The sequence below is a fragment of the Scyliorhinus torazame genome, chromosome 17 (genome assembly GCF_047496885.1).
Source record: "Scyliorhinus torazame isolate Kashiwa2021f chromosome 17, sScyTor2.1, whole genome shotgun sequence".
Taxonomy (NCBI): Eukaryota; Metazoa; Chordata; class Chondrichthyes; order Carcharhiniformes; family Scyliorhinidae; genus Scyliorhinus; species Scyliorhinus torazame.
Window position 1 is genome coordinate 1,500,910 of NC_092723.1, and position 14,732 is coordinate 1,515,641.

At 55.9% G+C, this 14,732-nt stretch overlaps 1 protein-coding gene across 2 annotated transcripts in view; it reads left to right on the plus strand.

The window, feature by feature from the left end:
- Positions 1-11,681, plus strand: part of LOC140393621 (uncharacterized) — a 77,259-nt gene extending 65,578 nt beyond the window's left edge. For both annotated transcript variants that reach the window (XM_072479891.1, XM_072479892.1), the window contains one exon: positions 10,670-11,681. In XM_072479891.1, the coding sequence (XP_072335992.1) occupies positions 10,670-10,772 (103 nt within the window). In that variant the 3' untranslated portion in view covers positions 10,773-11,681. The remainder of the gene's footprint in view (positions 1-10,669) is intronic.
- Positions 11,682-14,732: the final 3,051 nt, after the last annotated feature.

Here is a 14,732-nt window from a genome sequence, read left to right on the forward strand (position 1 = left end):
CGCTTCGCTGCAGTGTCGAGGGAGCACCACTGCGCTTCACTGCAGTGTCGAGGGAGCACCACTCCGCTTCGCTGCAGTGTCGAGGGAGCACCACTCCGCTTCGCTGCAGTGTCGAGGGTGCGCCACTCCGCTTCGCTGCAGTGTCGAGGCAGCGCCACTCCGCTTCGCTAGTGTCGAGGGAGCACCAATCCGCTTCGCTGCAGTGTCGAGGGAGCACCACTCCGCTTCACTGCAGTGTCGAGGGAGCACCACTCCGCTTCACTGCAGTGTCGAGGGAGCACCACTCCGCTTCACTGCAGTGTCGAGGGAGCACCACTCCGCTTCACTGCAGTGTCGAGGGAGCACCACTCCGCTTCACTGCAGTGTCGAGGGAGCACCACTCCGCTTCGCTGCAGTGTCGAGGGTGCACCACTCCGCTTCGCTGCAGTGTCGAGGGAGCGCCACTCTGCTTCGCTGCAGTGTCGAGGGAGCACCACTCCGCTTCGCTGCAGTGTCGAGGGAGCACCACTGCGCTTCACTGCAGTGTCGAGGGAGCACCACTCCGCTTCGCTGCAGTGTCGAGGCAGCGCCACTCCGCTTCGCGAGTGTCGAGGGAGCACAACTCCGCTTCGCTGCAGTGTCGAGGGAGCACCACTCCGCTTCGCTGCAGTGTCGAGGGTGCGCCACTCCGCTTCGCTGCAGTGTCGAGGCAGCGCCACTCCGCTTCGCTAGTGTCGAGGGAGCACCAATCCGCTTCGCTGCAGTGTCGAGGGAGCACCACTCCGCTTCACTGCAGTGTCGAGGGAGCACCACTCCGCTTCACTGCAGTGTCGTGGGAGCACCACTCCGCTTCACTGCAGTGTCGAGGGAGCACCACTCCGCTTCACTGCAGTGTCGAGGGAGCACCACTCCGCTTCGCTGCAGTGTCGAGGGTGCACCACTCCGCTTCGCTGCAGTGTCGAGGGAGCGCCACTCTGCTTCGCTGCAGTGTCGAGGGAGCACCACTCCGCTTCGCTGCAGTGTCGAGGCAGCGCCACTCCGCTTCGCTGCAGTGTCGAGGGAGCACCACTCCGCTTCGCTGCAGTGTCGAGGCAGCGCCACTCCGCTTCGCTGCAGTGTCGAGGGAGCGCCACTCCGCTTCGCTAGTGTCGAGGGAGCACCACTCCACTTCACTGCAGTGTCAAGGGAGCACCGCTCCGCTTCGCTGCAGTGTCGAGGGAGCACCACTCCGCTTCGCTGCAGTGTCGAGGGAGCACCACTCCGCTTCGCTGCAGTGTCGAGGGAGCACCACTGCGCTTCGCTGCAGTGTCGAGGGAGCACCACTCCGCTTCGCTGCAGTGTCGAGGCAGCGCCACTCCGCTTCGCGAGTGTCGAGGGAGCACAACTCCGCTTCGCTGCAGTGTCGAGGGAGCACCACTCCGCTTCGCTGCAGTGTCGAGGGTGCGCCACTCCGCTTCGCTGCAGTGTCGAGGCAGCGCCACTCCGCTTCGCTAGTGTCGAGGGAGCACCAATCCGCTTCGCTGCAGTGTCGAGGCAGCGCCACTCCGCTTCGCTGCAGTGTCGAGGGAGCACCACTCCGCTTCGCTGCAGTGTCGAGGGAGCACCACTCCGCTTCGCTGCAGTGTCGAGGGAGCACCACTCCGCTTCGCTGCAGTGTTGAGGGAGCACCACTCCGCTTCGCTGCAGTGTTGAGGGAGCACCACTCCGCTTCGCTGCAGTGTCGAGGGAGCACCACTCCGCTTCGCTGCAGTGTCGAGGGAGCACCACTCCGCTTCGCTGCAGTGTCGAGGGAGCACCACTCCGCTTCGCTGCAGTGTCGAGGGAGCGCCACTCCGCTTCACTGCAGTGTCGAGGGAGCGCCACTCCGCTTCGCTAGTGTCGAGGGAGCACCACTCCACTTCACTGCAGTGTCGAGGGAGCACCACTCCGCTTCGCTGCAGTGTCGAGGGAGCGCCACTCCGCTTCGCTGCAGTGTCGAGGGAGCGCCACTCTGCTTCGCTGCAGTGTCGAGGGAGCACCACTCCGCTTCGCTGCAGTGTCGAGGCAGCGCCACTCCGCTTCGCTGCAGTGTCGAGGGAGCACCACTCCACTTCACTGCAGTGTCAAGGGAGCACCGCTCCGCTTCGCTGCAGTGTCGAGGGAGCACCACTCCGCTTCGCTGCAGTGTCGAGGGAGCACCACTGCGCTTCGCTGCAGTGTCGAGGGAGCACCACTCCGCTTCGCTGCAGTGTCGAGGCAGCGCCACTCCGCTTCGCGAGTGTCGAGGGAGCACAACTCCGCTTCGCTGCAGTGTCGAGGGAGCACCACTCCGCTTCGCTGCAGTGTCGAGGGTGCGCCACTCCGCTTCGCTGCAGTGTCGAGGCAGCGCCACTCCGCTTCGCTAGTGTCGAGGGAGCACCAATCCGCTTCGCTGCAGTGTCGAGGCAGCGCCACTCCGCTTCGCTGCAGTGTCGAGGGAGCACCACTCCGCTTCGCTGCAGTGTCGAGGGAGCACCACTCCGCTTCGCTGCAGTGTCGAGGGAGCACCACTCCGCTTCGCTGCAGTGTTGAGGGAGCACCACTCCACTTCGCTGCAGTGTTGAGGGAGCGCCACTCCGCTTCGCTGCAGTGTCGAGGGAGCGCCACTCCGCTTCACTGCAGTGTCGAGGGAGCGCCACTCCGCTTCGCTAGTGTCGAGGGAGCACCACTCCACTTCACTGCAGTGTCGAGGGAGCACCACTCCGCTTCGCTGCAGTGTCGAGGGAGCACCACTCCGCTTCGCTGCAGTGTTGAGGGAGCGCCACTCCGCTTCACTGCAGTGTCGAGGGAGCGCCACTCCGCTTCGCTAGTGTCGAGGGAGCACCACTCCACTTCACTGCAGTGTCGAGGGAGCACCACTCCGCTTCGCTGCAGTGTCGAGGGAGCGCCACTCCGCTTCGCTGCAGTGTCGAGGGAGCGCCACTCCGCTTCGCTGCAGTGTCGAGGGAGCGCCATTCCGCTTCGCTGCAGTGTCGAGGGAGCGCCACTCCGCTTCGCTGCAGTGTCGAGGGAGCACCACTCCGCTTCACTGCAGTGTCGAGGCAGCGCCACTCCGCTTCGCTGCAGTGTCGAGGGAGCACCACTCCGCTTCACTGCAGTGTCGAGGGAGCACCACTCGGCTTCGCTGCAGTGTCGAGGGAGCACCACTCCGCTTCACTGCAGTGTCGAGGCAGCGCCACTCCGCTTCACTATTGTCGACGCAGCACCACTCCGCTTCGCTGCAGTGTCGAGGGAGCGCCACTCCGCTTCGCTAGTGTTGAGGGAGCGCCACTCCGCTTCACTGCAGTGTCGAGGGAGCACCACTCCGCTTCATTGCAGTGTCGAGAGAGCACCACTCCGCTTCACTGCAGTGTCGAGGGAGCACCATTCCGCTTCACTGCAGTGTCGAGGGACACCACTCCGCTTCTCTGCAGTGTCGAGGGAGCGCCACTCCGCTTCGCTAATGTCGAGGGAGCGGCACTCCGCTTCACTGCAGTGTCGAGGGAACGCCACTCCGCTTCACTGCACTGTCGAGGGAGCACCGCTCCGCTTCACTAGCGTCGAGGGAGCGGCACTCTGCTTCACTGCAGTGTCGAGGGAGCACCACTCCGCTTCACTGCAGTGTCGAGGGAGCACCACTCCGCTTCACTGCAGTGTCGAGGCAGCGCCACTCCGCTTCGCTGCAGTGTCGAGGGAGCACCACTCCGCTTCACTGCAGTGTCGAGGGAGCACCACTCCGCTTCACTGCTGTGTCGAGGGAGCGCCACTCCGCTTCGCTAGTGTCGAGGGGGCACCACTCCGCTTCGCTATTGTCGAGGGAGCGCCACTCCGCTTCGCTGCAGTGTCGAGGGAGCACCACTCCGCTTCGCTGCAGTGTCGAGGGAGCACCACTCCGCTTCACTATTGTCGACGCAGCACCACTCCGCTTCGCTGCAGTGTCGAGGGAGCGCCACTCCGCTTCGCTAGTGTTGAGGGAGCGCCACTCCGCTTCATTGCAGTGTCGAGGGAGCACCACACCGCTTCGCTAGTGTTGAGGGAGCGCCACTCCGCTTCACTGCAGTGTCGAGGGAGCACCACTCCGCTTCATTGCAGTGTCGAGAGAGCACCACTCCGCTTCACTGCAGTGTCGAGGGAGCACCATTCCGCTTCACTGCAGCGTCGAGGGACACCACTCCGCTTCTCTGCAGTGTCGAGGGAGCGCCACTCCGCTTCGCTAATGTCGAGGGAGCGGCACTCCGCTTCACTGCAGTGTCGAGGGAACGCCACTCCGCTTCACTGCACTGTCGAGGGAGCACCACTCCGCTTCACTAGCGTCGAGGGAGCGGCACTCCGCTTCACTGCAGTGTCGAGGGAGCACCACTCCGCTTCGCTAGTGTCGAGGGAGCACCACTCCGCTTCACTGCAGTGTCGAGGGAGCGCCACTCACGCTTCGCTGCAGTGTCGAGGCAGCGCCACTCCGCTTCGCTGCAGTGTTGAGGGAGCGCCACTCCGCTTCACTGCAGTGTCGAGGGAGCGCCACTCCGCTTCACTGCAGTGTCGAGGGAGCGCCACTCCGCTTCCCTGCAGTGTCGAGGGAGCACCACTCCGCTTCACTGCAGTGTCGAGGGAGCGCCACTCCGCTTCACTGCAGTGTCGAGGGAGCGCCACTCCGCTTCGCTAGTGTCGAGGGAGCGGCACTCCGCTTCACTGCACTGTCGAGGGAGCACCACTCTGCTTCGCTGCAGTGTCGAGGGAGCGTCACTCCGCTTCGCTGCAGTGTCGAGGGAGCGCCACTCCGCTTCGCTGCAGTGTCGAGGGAGCGCCACTCTGCTTCACTGCAGTGTCGAGGGAGCGCCACTCCGCTTCCCTGCAGTGTCAAGGGAGCACCACTCCGCTTCACTGCAGTGTCGAGGGAGCACCACTCCGCTTCGCTGCAGTGTCGAGGGAGCGCCACTCTGCTTCCCTGCAGTGTCGAGGGAGCGCCACTCTGCTTCCCTGCAGTGTCGAGGGAGCGCCACTCCGCTTCACTGCAGTGTCGAGGGAGCGCCACTCCGCTTCGCTAGTGTCGAGGGAGCGCCACTCCGCTTCGCTGCAGTGTCGAGGGAGCGCCACTCCGCTTCGCTGCAGTGTTGAGGGAGCGCCACTCCGCTTCACTGCAGTGTCGAGCGAGCACCACTCCACTTCACTGCAGTGTCGAGGGAACGCCACTCCGCTTCCCTGCAGTGTCGAGGAAGCACCGCTCCACTTCACTGCAGTGTCGAGGGAGCGCCACTCCGCTTCGCTAGTGTCGAGGGAGCGCCACTCTGCTTCGCTGCAGTGTCGAGGGAGCGCCACTCCGCTTCGCTGCAGTGTCGAGGGAGCGCCACTCCGCGTCGCTGTAGTGTCGAGGGAGCACCACTCGGCTTCACTGCAGTGTCGAGGGAGCGCCACTCCGCTTCGCTGCAGTGTCGAGGGAGCTCCACTCCGCTTCACTGCAGTGTCGAGGGAGCACCACTCCGCTTCACTGCAGTGTCGAGGGAGCACCACTCCGCTTCACTCCAGTGTCGAGGGAGCACCACTCCGCTTCACTGCAGTGTCGAGGGAACACCACTCCGCTTCACTGCAGTGTCGAGGGAGCACCATTGCGCTTCACTGCAGTGTCGAGGGAGCACCACTCCGCTTCACTGCTGTGTCGAGGGAGCACCACTCCGCTTCGCTAGTGTCGAGGGAGCAGCACTCCGCTTCGCTAGTGTCGAGGGAGCGCCACTCCGCTTCGCTGCAGTGTCGAGGGAACAAAGAACAAAGAAATGTACAGCACAGGAACAGGCCCATCGGCCCTCCATGCCCGTGCCGACCATGCTGCCCGACTAAACTACAATCTTCTTCACTTCCTGGGTCCGTATCCTTCTATTCCCATCCTATTCATATATTTGTCAAGATGCCCCTTAAATGTCCCTATCGTCCCTGCTTCCACCACCTCCTCCGGTAGTGAGTTCCAGGCACCCACTACCCTCTGCGTAAAAAACTTGCCTCGTACATCTACTCTAAACCTTGCCCCTCGCACCTTAAACCTATGCCCCCTAGGAATTGACCCCTCTACCCTGGGGAAAAGCCTCTGATTATCCACTCTGTCTATGCCCCTCATAATTTTGTATACCTCTATCAGGGAGCGCCACTCCGCTTCGCTGCAGTGTCGAGGGAGCGCCACTCCGCTTCGCTGCAGTGTCGAGGCAGCGCCACTCCGCTTCGCTGCAGTGTCGAGGGAGCGCCACTCCGCTTCGCTGCAGTGTCGAGCGAGCGTCACTCCGCTTCGCTGCAGTGTGGAGGGTGCGCCACTCCGCTTCGCTGCAGTGTCGAGGGAGCACCACTCCGCTTCGCTAGTGTCGAGGGAGCGCCACTCCGCTTCACTGCAGTGTCGAGGGAGCACCACTCCGCTTCGCTGCAGTGTCGAGGGAGCACCACTCCGCTTCGCTAGTGTCGAGGGAGCGCCACTCCGCTTCACTGCAGTGTCGAGGGAGCACCACTCCGCTTCGCTGCAGTGTCGAGGGAGCGCCACTCCGCTTCTCTGCAGTGTCGAGGGAGCGCCACTCCGCTTCACTGCAGTGTCGAGGGAGCGCCACTCCGCTTCACTGCAGTGTCGAGGGAGCGCCACTCCGCTTCACTGCAGTGCCGAGGTAGCGCCACTCTGCTTCCCTGCAGTTTCGAGGGAGCACCACTCCGCTTCGCTAGTGTCGAGGGGGCACCACTCCGCTTCGCTGCAGTGTCGAGGGAGCACCACTCCGCTTCACTGCAGTGTCGAGGGAGCACCACTCCGCTTCGCTAGTGTCGAGGGGGCACCACTCCGCTTCGCTGCAGTGTCGAGGGAGCACCACTCCGCTTCGCTGCAGTGTCGAGGGAGCACCACTCCGCTTCGCTGCAGTGTCGAGGGAGCACCACTCCGCTTCGCTGCAGTGTCGAGGGAGCACCACTCCGCTTCGCTGCAGTTTCGAGGGAGCACCACTCTGCTTCCCTGCAGTTTCGAGGGAGCACCACTCCGCTTCGCTAGTGTCGAGGGGGCACCACTCCGCTTCGCTGCAGTGTCGAGGGAACACCACTCTGCTTCGCTGCAGTGTCGAGGCAGCACCACTCCGCTTCACTGCAGTGTCGAGGTAGCACCACTCCGCTTCACTGCTGTGTCGAGGGAGCGCCACTCCGCTTCGCTGCAGTGTCGAGGGAGCACCATTGCGCTTCACTGCAGTGTCGAGGGAGCACCACTCCGCTTCTCTGCAGTGTCGAGGGAGCACCACTCCGCTTCGCTAGTGTCGAGGGAGCACCACTCCGCTTCACTGCAGTGTCGAGGGAGCAGCACTCCGCTTCGCTAATGTCGAGGGAGCGCCACTCCGCTTCGCTGCAGTGTCGAGGGAGCACCACTCCGCTTCTCTGCAGTGTCGAGGGAGCGCCATTCCGCTTCGCTAGTGTCGAGGGAGCGCCACTCCGCTTCGCTGCAGTGTCGAGGGAGCACCACTCCGCTTCACTGCAGTGTCGAGGGAGCACCACTCCGCTTCACTGCAGTGTCGAGGGAGCACCACTCCGCTTCACTGCAGTGTCGAGGCAGCGCCACTCCGCTTCGCTAGTGTCGAGGGAGCGCCACTCCACTTCACGGCAGTGTCGAGGGAGCACCACTCCGCTTCGCTGCAGTGTCGAGGGAGCACCACTCCGCTTCGCTAGTGTCGAGGGAGCAGCACTCCGCTTCACTGCAGTGTCGAGGGAGCTGCACTCCGCTTCGCTAGTGTCGAGGGAGCACCACTCCACTTCACTGCAGTGTCGAGGGAACAAAGAACAAGAACAAAGAACAAAGAAATGTACAGCACAGGAACAGGCCCATCGGCCCTCCAAGCCCGTGCCGACCATGCTGCCCGACTAAACTACAATCTTCTTCACTTCCTGGGTCCGTATCCTTCTATTCCCATCCTATTCATATATTTGTCAAGATGCCCCTTAAACATCACTATCGTCCCTGCCTCCACTACCTCCTCCGGTAGCGAGTTCCAGGCACCCACTACCCTCTGCGTAAAAAACTTGCCTCGTACATCTACTCTAAACCTTGCCCCTCTCACCTTAAACCTATGCCCCCTAGTAATTGACCCCTCTACCCTGGGGAAAAGCCTCTGATTATCCACTCTGTCTATGCCCCTCATAATTTTGTATACCTCTATCAGGGAGCGCCACTCCGCTTCGCTGCAGTGTCGAGGGAGCGCCACTCCGCTTCGCTGCAGTGTCGAGGGAGCGCCACTCCGCTTCGCTGCAGTGTCGAGGCAGCGCCACTCCGCTTCGCTGCAGTGTCGAGGGAGCGCCACTCCGCTTCGCTGCAGTGTCGAGCGAGCGCCACTCCGCTTCGCTGCAGTGTGGAGGGTGCGCCACTCCGCTTCGCTGCAGTGTCGAGGGAGCACCACTCCGCTTCGCTAGTGTCGAGGGAGCGCCACTCCGCTTCACTGCAGTGTCGAGGGAGCACCACTCCGCTTCGCTGCAGTGTGGAGGGAGCACCACTCCGCTTCGCTAGTGTCGAGGGAGCGCCACTCCGCTTCACTGCAGTGTCGAGGGAGCGCCACTCCGCTTCGCTGCAGTGTCGAGGGAGCGCCACTCCGCTTCTCTGCAGTGTCGAGGGAGCGCCACTCCGCTTCACTGCAGTGTCGAGGGAGCGCCACTCCGCTTCACTGCAGTGTCGAGGGAGCACCACTCCGCTTCGCTATTGTCGAGGGAGCACCACTCCGCTTCGCTGCAGTGTCGAGGGAGCACCACTCCGCTTCGCTGCAGTGTCGGGGGAGCGCCACTCCGCTTCACTGCAGTGTCGAGGGAGCACCACTCCGCTTCACTGCACTGCACTCCCTCCGAAGCCAATATATCCTTCTCAAGACCTGGTATGCACAACTGCTTATGGTGTGGTTTAACCAGGACATTACCCATCTAAAGCATGACCTCTAACCCTCGTCGTCTAGTCCTTTAGATACAATGGCCGGCATTCCATTCGTTTTTTGATTATTTTGTGTACAACCATACCATCATTTTCCGCATCATATATACGGCTACCAGGGCAGGTCAGAGGCTGGGAATCCTGCGGAGAGTAACTCACTCCCCAAAGCCTGTCCACCATTTACAAGACAAGTCAGGAGTGTGATGGGAGACTCTCCACTCGCCTGGATGAGTGCAGCTCTGACAACACTCAAGAACCTCAATACCATACAGGACAAAGCAACCCCGCTTGATTGATGCCCCTTCCACAAACATTCAAACCTTCCACCACCGACGCACAGTGGCAGCCGTGTGTACCATCTACAAGATGCACTGCAGTAACTCACCAAGGCTCCTCAGGCAGCACCTTCCAAACCCACGACCACGACCATCTAGAAGGACAAGAGCAGCTGATACCTGGGACCCCCACCACCTGGAGGTTCCCCTCCAAGTCACTCACCACCCTGACTTGGAAATATATCGCCGTTCCTTCACTGTCGCTGGGGCAACATCCTGGAACCCTCCCTAACAGCACAGTGGGTGTACCTGCACCTCAGGGACTGCAGCAGTTCAAGAAGGCAGCTCACCCCCACCTTCTGAAGGGCAACTAGGGATGGGCAATAAATGCTGGTCTAACCAGCGACGCCCACAAAAATACCGTCATATATAACTGATAAATTACAAGTTCGATCTTGCACCTGCAATGACATATGTTTGGGAAATGTGATCTAAAATGATCCAATGTTTTAAAAAGTTGAATAAATTAATAGCAAATAATGTTTATTTCCAAGTTCTTTGTGTCTGTGCATAGAGGGCCAGTACGAGGATCAGTTACTAACAGATCAATAAGAGCCATCAAACTTCTGGCAGATTTGAGTGCAGCAAAGTTATAGTGAGATTGCTGAAAAATGATCTGATCAGAACAGTCATAACTGCAAATACCCATCGAGGTTATTCAGAAACAACATTCAGCAATTGTTATCGATAATGTTAGGATGTTGAGGTATTTGATCCTATTGGTGTTAAGAGATCTTTAGTGACTCCTTGGTATCAAGAGAAACAGTGAAGTTTCTGAGCACAAATTAAGCATTTCGCAGTAACTGATGCAATTCTCCGGAAACGGCGTGATGTCCGCCGACTGGCGCCCAAAACGGCTCAAATCAGTCGGGCATCGCGCCGCCCCAAAGGTGCGGAATGCTCCGCATCTTGGGGGGCCGAGCCCCAACCTTGAGGGGCTAGGCCCGCGCCGGATGAATTTCCGCCCCGCCAGCTGGTGGAAAAGTCCTTTGGTGCCCCACCAGCTGGCGCGGAAATGACATCTCCGGGCGGCGCATGCGCGGGAGCGTCAGCGGCCGCTGACGGCATTCCCGCGCCTGGGCACTGGAGGGAGTCTCTTCCGCCTCCGCCATGGTGGAGACCGTGGCGAAGGCGGAAGGGAAAGAGTGCCCCCACGGCACAGGCCCGCCCGCGGATCGGTGGGCCCCGATCGCGGGCCAGGCCACCGTGGGGGCACCCCCCAGGGCCAGATCGCCCCGCGCCCCCCCCCATCCATATCCGGTGCCGGAGAATTCAGCAACCGGCGGGGGCGGGATTCACGCCAGCCCCCGGCAATTCTCCGACCCGGCGGGGGGTCGGAGAATCTCGCCTCTGGTCTTCTTGTGATGGTACTGAATTTGCAATTATCTTGTGGTTTTAAATCGTTACGTTTGCAAATTAACAGCTTTATGAATCTTCCATTCTTTTCCAGTTCACCGAATGCACAAGTTTCACAAACTTACGGTAGAACCTTTACTGTGCGGCCTGGGACAAAGCAGCCAATAACTGTGGTGTATCCTCCAACAACAAAGTGAAAATGTTCCGAGGACAGCATTCCTAGCATCCAAATCTCACTCAATTTATTTCAGCACTTGGTGACATGCACACTTTGTATTTGTGACATAGTCTGAAGTGGCCTTTTGCCAGTAATCGATGGCATGTTACAGCTTGTTTATACTGTATGTGTCCTGATGTAAAACATATGCTTTTAATGAGGAAGCCTTTCTGAAGTACCTTTGCGCATTGTATACACACAAAGCCTTTAAACTTTTGCACATTATCCTTAAACACAGATTCACACGTTGCTGTTATGCTCCAGCAATTGCAATCATGGGAGTATTAGGAATATTCATTTTTTAACATCACTGGTACACATTTTATAAGCTTGTCATAATCAAATAAATATCCTGTAAAAATATTTAATTGTTTTTTTTATTTTGATTTATTTTCCCAATAGGTGAGAGTTACCTCATATGATGCGCCTGATCCCTGGAGGGACAAATTAAAGTATTTTGAACTTTTTAATGAAGTTTATGATGTAAAGTAATGGTCTGTTAGAAGTTGGGGGATTTATTAAATGATTCTTATATAACCAAACTTGCCAGAAACCATCTCCTTATAATCTCTACATTTTAGAAATCACAATGAAAATATATTACCAAATGGGGGAGGGGTGCCTATATCTAATCTGCACCTTGACATGTATAATAAGTTTGACACGGAAATGAAACATTATTTAAGTGGACTATTTTGGATAAATATTAAAACGTAGTGTGAATTTCGATTGATGTATTGTACAATGTTCATAGTCTCAATGCTGTATTTTTCCATTCTGTAATATTTGCACCAAAATCTATGATAAAGATGATTTATGATTGGCTTCTCAACAGGAAAATTTATTCTATACTTCCAGAAATAAATAAACATTAATCTTGTACAATCAATGTAATCTGTCATTGATTCAGCACTGAATCAATTGCATGTTTCTATTAATATTTACAAATGTAATTTTCCTCGATTTTCAGTTAGGGAATACATAGAATGGTTTACTATCTGGTAGTGGGGCTGGTTTAGCACACTGGGCTAAATCGCTGGCTTTTAAAGCAGACCAAGGCAGGCCAGCAGCACGGTTCAATTCCCGTACCAGCCTCCCCGAACAGGCGCCGGAATGTGGCGACTAGGGGCTTTTCACAGTAACTTCATTGAAGCCTACTTGTGACAATAAGCGATTTTCATTTCATTTCATATCAATTAAAATAATCTTTTAAAAAACATACTTCTTTAATAATTAAAATCACAAGCTCATGTGTGGATAGGGCACCTTCGCAAGTTATGCATTTTGGAGTCCGTGATGTACACAGAATGATAATTTTATTTTTTTGGCCAACTGGGAGGAGAGCCTGTTTTGGAGCCAAGGAGGAGCAGATTCCACAAATTGTGCTTCCTGAGTTTTTTGTCCACTTCTAAACCGGAGTAAGCGCTACACCCGGATGCTTGTTCATGTTCAGCGTAACTTCTTTAATGAGGTTCAGCGAATTTAATAATCTAATAATAATCTTTATTATTGTCACAAGTGGGCTTACATCAACACTGTAGTGAAGTTACTGTGAAAAGCCCCTAGTTGCCATATTCCGGTGCCTGTTCGGGTACACAGAGGGAGAATTCAGAATGTCCAATTCACCTAACAGCAAGTCTTTCGGGACTTGTGGGAGGAAACCGGAGCACCCGGAGGAAACCCACGCAGACACGGGGAGAACATGCAGACTCCGCACAGACAGTGACCCAAGCCGGGAATCAAACCCGGGACCCTGGCGCTGTGAAGCCACAGTGCTAACCACTATGCTACCGTGCAAATCTCAATCATTACAACACAGGAGGCCATTCGGCCCATTGTGTCTGCTCCGACTCTCCAAATGAGGGCTATGATGGTGCCAGTTTCCTGTCTTTTCCCCGTCCACCCGCACTATTTTTTCTATTAAGGTTATCGTCTGATGCCTCGATTGAACCTGCCTCTGCCACACTTCCAGGCAGCGCATTCCAGACCCAAACTACTTGTTTTTGCAAATCACTTTAAATCTGTGCCCTCTTGTTGTTGAGTCTTTTACGAGCAGGAACAGATTGTACCTCCCAACTCGGTACAGCCCCTCGGGATTTTGAACATCTCTATCAAACGGATGAACCAGTCGTTCTATTTCAGCTCTAGGTAAGGGGCGCAGTCCACACATTCTGCTGCCCAGCCAACCCCCAGTTAAAACCCACGCTTGGAGATAAATAAGAGTAACATTTGTTATTTATTGCTCTGATTTTTCCCTCCAACTTCGAGCGATCGCTTTTCCTCAACGGCCTCAGTACAATTGGGACCTTGGAGAACGGTTGGATAAAATTTCCTGCAGGTCACAGCTCAGCATGTGGGCAAACAAGCCAATTGTCAAACTATTCACAATTATCACTATTCTCTGGAGTTGTTTAACCATTTTCCAACTATAATTTGGCAGTGCTGTACAATACTCCCAAAAAAGTGGAATTTTGAAATTGGGTTATGACTCGTCTCTACAATGTTTACATGTGGTGATAGTAATTGTATTGGATATTTGCCCTTCAAAATTGGAATTGCATTCTCAGCTCGAGATCACATCACTGGCATTCCTGCAAAGGTGACTAACTCCAAGTTACTCATAAGTTCCTAGACCCTAGCTGCAAAATCCAATCTGAAGCACATGGGTCCCTAATACAACAACTTCTGTTCATTGTTTTTACAGCAGCTGTTTTTTGTGTCATGTGTCAATAGCTGTTAGTTCCTCATAACCTTAGTCTTTCCATCTGCCCCAAGTCATTTCAAAACTGTGTTTTAAATTTAATTCCTTTAAAGTTATAAAGCTAACGCTCAGAGTGGAGTGCAAAAACAAATTCAAATTGAATCCAATTCATGGTCTCCACAAAAGAGACGTACAAAATGCAAGCTGACAAGAAAATGCATCACACCTCACCTTGGGCTCGATCTGACACTTGAGTATTTTAACCCTGCAACGCTTTATGCTGTGTTCATTGTGACTAAAATACTGCTTTTGAATATTTGGCATGCCTGAGCTCACTGCCCAGGCCGTACTCATGTGCGCGGAACTTGGCGATCATGGCTAAATTAATAATGTGCACCGGAAATCTTAGATTTACTTGTGGTTAAAATGCAACTTGATGGTCCTGGACTGACTCCTGACCAGCCACTGCAAGCTCTCTTTTCTCAACCCAATCTTCAAACACAACAGTCTCTGCCCAGGTCTTGTTCCATCTGCCTCCAAAGCAGCTCTTCACCTCCCTCTTTAACAAGAGCTCTGCAATCTCCAAATACGGATTAATTTCTAAATTTGAAAGGTCATTGAATAGTCATCACCGTCTATCAGTTCAGATATTTCCAATTTGATTTCCATCCTGCCAACACCAGTCTTCATCTTCCCTGGTCAAGGCCAATGTTATCCAGTGTAGCTTCAATCATGTCATCTTGTCTACTCACTATCAACCACTTCATCTCCTTCATACCAATTCCTCCATGGCCCAAATGAGGCCACCTTTTCATGATTCCATTCCTACCCGTCCCAATGTTGTCTGCATATTGCCTGCAATGGAATTTGCCCCCATGATCATGTCCATTGTTCGCAATGTGACCTCTTCCGGGACGTCCAGTGGCAGCCATGGAGTGAGTGGTTGCACATTTGGCAACTCCCGCTCGAGGCTTTTTCGGACTTTTTCCCCATTTGCTGGGCGGATGTTTTGGTGAAAAAAAGGTGCAGGAGTGACAGAAGAAAGTTAAACTCCACTGGGGTTGGCGGATGGACCCACGGAGCAGAAATGGGTCGAGAAGAAGGAAACAGCTGGAGCAAGAGAATCTTTGTGCATCACAGGTGATGATGGGGGAGGGTAAAGGGTCAGCCCTGCTTGCCCAGTGGTCAATGGAGCAGCTGGTGCACTTCTTAAATGAGAAGTTCAACCGACAGGGAAGT